This window comes from Clupea harengus, chromosome 19, assembly GCF_900700415.2.
Source record: "Clupea harengus chromosome 19, Ch_v2.0.2, whole genome shotgun sequence".
Classification (NCBI taxonomy): Eukaryota; Metazoa; Chordata; class Actinopteri; order Clupeiformes; family Clupeidae; genus Clupea; species Clupea harengus.
Window position 1 is genome coordinate 21,163,534 of NC_045170.1, and position 5,732 is coordinate 21,169,265.

Genomic DNA, 5,732 nt, shown 5'->3' on the forward strand with positions numbered 1-5,732 from the left:
GTCTGTGTGTGTGTCTGTGTCTGTCTGTGTGTGTGTGTGTCTGTCTGTGTGTGTGTCTTTGTGTCTTTGTGTCTGTGTGTGTGTGTGTGTGTGTGTGCGTGTGTGCGTGTGTGTGTGTGTGTGTGTCTGTGTGTGTGAGTGTGTTTCCCCATGAGAGTGTCACCATCTCCATCCCAAACACCCTGCTAACAAGACCTAAGATGTCTGGCATTGTGCAGAGGGGGAAACTGACCCAAATCAATCACAGCACAGATGTTAATGTGTTTTGTGTGTGAGTTACACTAGCCAGTGATGTCTCCATTAACTCCTTTTAATAAGCTAGACAACCAAATGAGAATAGTAATTACAATTCCCACTAAGGCTCCACAGTCAGAAGCTATCTGATTAGACACTGTCTCACCTCACCATGGTTCGTGTGCTATAACTGTCTGCCTGTCAATGAGTTACCTTCATAATGAACACCACCTGGAGTAAACCAGGGATGCCAGACGAGATCCCCACACAACTGGTTAAAATGGCTACGGCTTGCAATCGCCTTTGTGCTCTGCTAACTTTAGATGGCTGGTGCAATGCCTAGTGACAGCAACCTTGTCAAGATGTGCAAGACAAATACAGTCAGAGTTAGGCAGAGACTGAAAATCACAGTAGCTGAGCTTGTTTCAGTCTCAGAATGTAATTTGACATTATTATTATTATGTTTAATGTTCTTATATTTGCTATTTATTTCCCACATATCATGTACAAGACTTGCCCATCAACTCTGGCACATGCCCCTACAGAAGCACACACACACACACACACACACTATTTTCTGTACCATAACATTCCTTGCATGGTGTCTGTGTCTTGAGCATTTCAGCTATGCCCAGCATTTCAACCAAAGCCCTGTCCCCTCTGGATGCAGTTTCCCACTAAACCCAATATTGACAGCTTCGCTCATTTTAGAACATGCCACTTACACTGACCACTAACTCAGCCCTAAATGCTCTGCTGTTTCTCTTCTCGCTTTCACCCCTTCTTCCTCTCTCGCTCTCTCCTTTTCTTTTTCCGCCTGTTTATTCCCCCTGTAATGACAGAATAAACATCATTGCACAATAGATCTGTAAACACACGAAAACATTCCCCCCCCCCAAGAAAAGAGCTGTAGTTTAGGACTTGAAGGGAGCCAGGTCTTTTTGGGAGGACATGATTGATGAATGGGTGTGGGTGTATTTTCTGTGATAACGTTGATAATGAATCATTTTGGGGGGGGGGGAATTAGGCGGGAATTAGGCTGGATGGGGGGTTGGGGGGTGAGTGTTCTTGACATAAACAGGAAGCTCCAAGCCAACAGAGCAAGCAGCTACACGGATCTGTGACACAGTGCCCACTTCCTGTTTGAGCATCTGCTCCTCCCCCTCACTGTGGCTCTCACTTAACCCCTCCCCCCACCCCTGACACATACACACCAACCCCTCCCTCTGGATCCCAGCTCCCACTCATGCGTCAGAGGAAAAGACCTCCCTGTACTCCCCGTCACTGGACTTCCATAATATCATGATGAAGTGCGGCTACTGACTTTCACAGGTCATCTTATCTCTCGCAGGGTAACCAAGGCGACCCCAAATTGCCCCTGATATTAATTGCCCTCTCTATCAGCCCGTCTCAAGGGGAGGAGCAAATATCTTACATAGTAATGTGATTGATGCCCTTTTCATGTGTAGTCTTACACAACTGCTTCATAATCAAGTTCTAACCTCAGCTAGCTCCCACTGTACACGCATGGCAATGTTTTGGGTACATTTCTGTACTCAGACCAGACTTGTCAGTGGCTAGTATCTTTCGTAAGGTTTTTGCCTGCTCTTGCGTGGAAGTGGTGCATTCTGGGTCACCGGTATGACTAAGCCATATTCCATTCCACCCATATTCCATTCCACCCAATCAAAAACATTGCTCTCAGGAGCACAGACGTGGTGAATTTGATTGGCTGTTGAGCTCAAATATCAAGCCTTCGCCAGGACTGTACCTTAATAATATCAATAATCAAATTCTTCTCTGACAGCTTTTGTAAGGATTTTTGTCTGCTCTCGTCTGAAGCCGAAGCATTCAGGGTCCCCAGACTGGCCTTGAAGCTTAGTCTGGTCTGAAATGTCTTCCATTCACCTTTATCTGGGCGTCTTTTTTTACACATAAAAGGAGGACTGGCTCTTCAAAGCTGGCACATGCTATTACTTGTTTTCTTTTTGTTCCCCCTCATGTGTTGCCGTTTAAATCCTCAGGATACAGCAGATCGGATCGATGTAAAGATAAATAAGCTCCCTGCTCTCGGAGAGCGGGTTCCCAGACAGCCTTGCACAGGCCAGGGCTTTGAAACCCGGTCTTAAGTAAACGCAGGCCGCACGGTGCGCCTCGTTTGACGTGTGTTTGTGAGGCAGGGTTGTGTAAGGTGTCTGAGGCACTGCCAGCATGAGGGGGTGAAGGGGGGCGCTGTGAAATTTGCAGGAGTGCTTTTTAGGATGTCTTACTTGCATCTGTTTTCAGATGTGTGGTTTCACCCTGGTGTTTTGCTCAGTCTGTTTATCTCTGTCTCTGTCTCTGTCTCTGTCTCTGTCTCGGTCTCTGCCTCTCTCTCCTCTCTCTCTCTCTCTCTCTCTGTCTGTGTGTGTGTGTATGAAAGAGAGATCACACGTATGAAGAGCAGACATTTTCAAACTCAGGGGTTCAGTCTAAGGTCAGAGGTAGCAGAGTACACTGATAAAAAAGGTACTCATGTGTGTGTGTGTGTGTGTGTGTGTGTGTGTTCTTGTCTCTGCAGAGGTGAAGGAGTACGAGCCTCCGTTCGGTAAGGTGCGGGAGCACCCATGTGTGGAGAGCATGAAGGACAGCGTGCTCAGGGACAGAGGGCGCCCAGAGATGCCCAGCAGCTGGTCCAACCATCCGGTAATGGAGCCTTTCATCTTTTCATTCATACACTCACACACACACACACACGCTCTCACAGACACACACACGCACACTCACACACACACACACACACAGACACACACACACACACACACTCTCTCTCTCACACACACATGCACACACACACAAATACACACATGCGTGCTCACACACACACACTAACACCTGCAAACACCTGCAAACACCTGCAAACACCTGCAAACACATGCAAACACACGCACACACACGCGCTCTCACACACTCTCTCACACACTCTCACACACACACACACACACACTCTCTCTCACACACACACACATGCACACACACACACAAATACACACATGCGTGCACACACACTAACACATGCAAACACATGCAAACACACACACAAACATGTGCTCTCACACACTCTCTCACACACTCTCTTACACACACACACACACACACACACACACACACACTCTCTCACACACACATGCACACACACACAAATACACACATGCGTGCACACACACACACTAACACATGCAAACACACGCACACACATGCACTCTCATGCTCATTCTCTCACAACATAAACATGTCCCACTCTCTTCAGTATTACGCCTGTTATACCTCATTCATTTGGCCCGTGAACAGTTTCCCCTGTCTGAACCTCATCTCGTTTCCTTTGGAGAAACCCCAAATGCTCCTGATAACCCAGTTTATCTGAATGTTTTATTTTTAAATGTACTTGAATGGCTAGTATCTTTCTATTGTCCCTCTATTCCCCTTCTCCCCCCCTAACTCTCTCTGATGCGCTCTCTCTCTCTCTCTCTCTCTCTCTCTCTCTCTCTCTCCCCACAGGGCATTCAGTCGGTGTGTGGCACCATAGAGGAGTGCTGGGACCACGACCCAGAGGCCCGGCTGACAGCGCAGTGTGTGGCCGAGCGCTTCAACGACATGGACATGGAGCTGGACAAGCTCTCCGAGCGCAGCGTCTCCCAGGAGAAGATCTCAGAGGACTGCTCCGTCAGCGATGAGAAGTAGTGCTCTCGACTACGCATCGCCCCCTGCTGGACTGGCTGTGACACACAGCATGCCACCCCACCATCAATCCCATGCAAGTAAACTGGACAGAACTTCACTCTCCCGGCCTGTTTCAGGTGCCTGACTCTGTCTATGCAAGCAGAGGGCCTCCCACAGAATGACTTTACTCATTCTCAGTGTTTCAGTTTGAATTGAACTGAATCGCTTGAAAAAAAAAAAAACAAGGCAACCAGGAGAAGAATTGTGGAGAACTGATGCCTCACTTATGGACAGTGTTGGCCAGAACAGAGGGAACTTCAGATGTCTTCCTAACTAAAACTGTTTTGCACTTTATCAGAATCAGTACCTAATGCATACCAAATAATACTCCTTTTGACAGTACAGTCTATATTTTAATATATAGGAGACCATTTTCGTGGAAAGGACAAGAGCCAATATGTTTTAACACTAATGATTATGAGGTCTGTGCTTATGCGAGCAAGTTTTTTTTAATCAGCAGTATGTAATTATTAGTGCTTAAAGGGTCAGGAGAGACTGCAGCTTGCAGCTTTATTAAATGAAAGGGAGCTGTAATCATTGAAGCACAAAATGAAAAAAGTGACTTCACGTCTGCGGAGCAAAGTGCTTTACACAACAGGAATGCAGAATAACCAAAGTGAGACGACGATGATGAAAAGTCTCAAATGTATCTTGCCAAAGACAAAGCTTAAAGGGTGTGCCTTGGTAAGGAGGGCATGTTTAAAAGTTTCATACTGAAGACAGTTGTTTTACAAGGACATTCACAGAAAAAGGGAAGATCCTTTTGGGAAGTGATATGGACACTTTACTGCAGCCCAAGAGAGAACTGGAGACTGAATGACTTCAGACTTCCTGAAGTGACACTTGACTATCGTCCAGGAATCATCTGCTGATCTACAAAAGCATTGGATTTCCTAAGACTACGAGACAAAAACACAGTCTTCCTGTCAACCAAGCTATCTGTGAATGCCTTTTTTAAATGTACAGTTTATAAGGAAAATATTAAAACTGAGTATATACATTTTTAAGAAAATATTCTGACTTCAGTTTCTCTCTTTGTGTGCAGTCGTTCCTTTTAAATGAACTAACCTCTCACAGGTACTGAACCTAACTGCCATTTGGAATCACAGGGTACGCCATCACGCTTTTGAGAGCAAGCATCAGTATCTCCCAGTCGCGGCCCGCCACGGAGCTCTCTTAGCTGGGTAAATCAAACACAACAGCTTCCTCTTCTGCTCAGCATTTATTTATTAGTTTATTTGTTTGTTTATGTGCTTGTTGACTTTCATCACAGAGCAGGGTTTTTTTTCCCACAGTTCTGATGTTTTCCATGCTTAGTTGCCTCTGAACTTCTGTGGCCTTTTGGAGCATGATATAGTAATTGCGGTGCCAGTTTCCTGTGAGTGCTTGCCTAATGCTCTCAACTACATTCTCAGGCTCTGGTTCTCCACAGAGAGACCGACTCTGGACTGCTTGGCTTCTCTGTCTCAGACGTTATCTGCAGGCGCTGTGAGTTTCTGAGAGAGCAAGGCCATCTTATTCAACTGTCCAACTATCCATCTCCTTTTCAGAAGCCTCCTTGGACTCTATTTCTGTCAGTCTTGAACTTGAACAGTTGTCCTCACTGCACCATGATTCAATTCCATTAATTTTATTTATACAGAGCCTGAAACCCCCCTGAGCAAAGGCGGTCATGCCAATCAAATGTGAAAACTAGCCCACTTCACCATTCAAAGCTTGGTGTAATGTCCTATCGGCTC

The 5,732-nt window shown here is 46.0% G+C and overlaps 1 protein-coding gene across 3 annotated transcripts in view; it reads left to right on the top strand.

Annotated features, from left to right (window-relative positions):
• LOC105903669 (TGF-beta receptor type-2-like) overlaps positions 1 to 5,005 on the top strand; it is a 29,263-nt gene extending 24,258 nt beyond the window's left edge. For all 3 annotated transcript variants that reach the window (XM_031586049.2, XM_031586052.2, XM_031586050.2), the window contains 2 exons: positions 2,795 to 2,919; positions 3,772 to 5,005. In XM_031586049.2, the coding sequence (XP_031441909.1) occupies positions 2,795 to 2,919; positions 3,772 to 3,954 (308 nt within the window). In that variant the 3' untranslated portion in view covers positions 3,955 to 5,005. The remainder of the gene's footprint in view (positions 1 to 2,794; positions 2,920 to 3,771) is intronic.
• Positions 5,006 to 5,732: the final 727 nt, after the last annotated feature.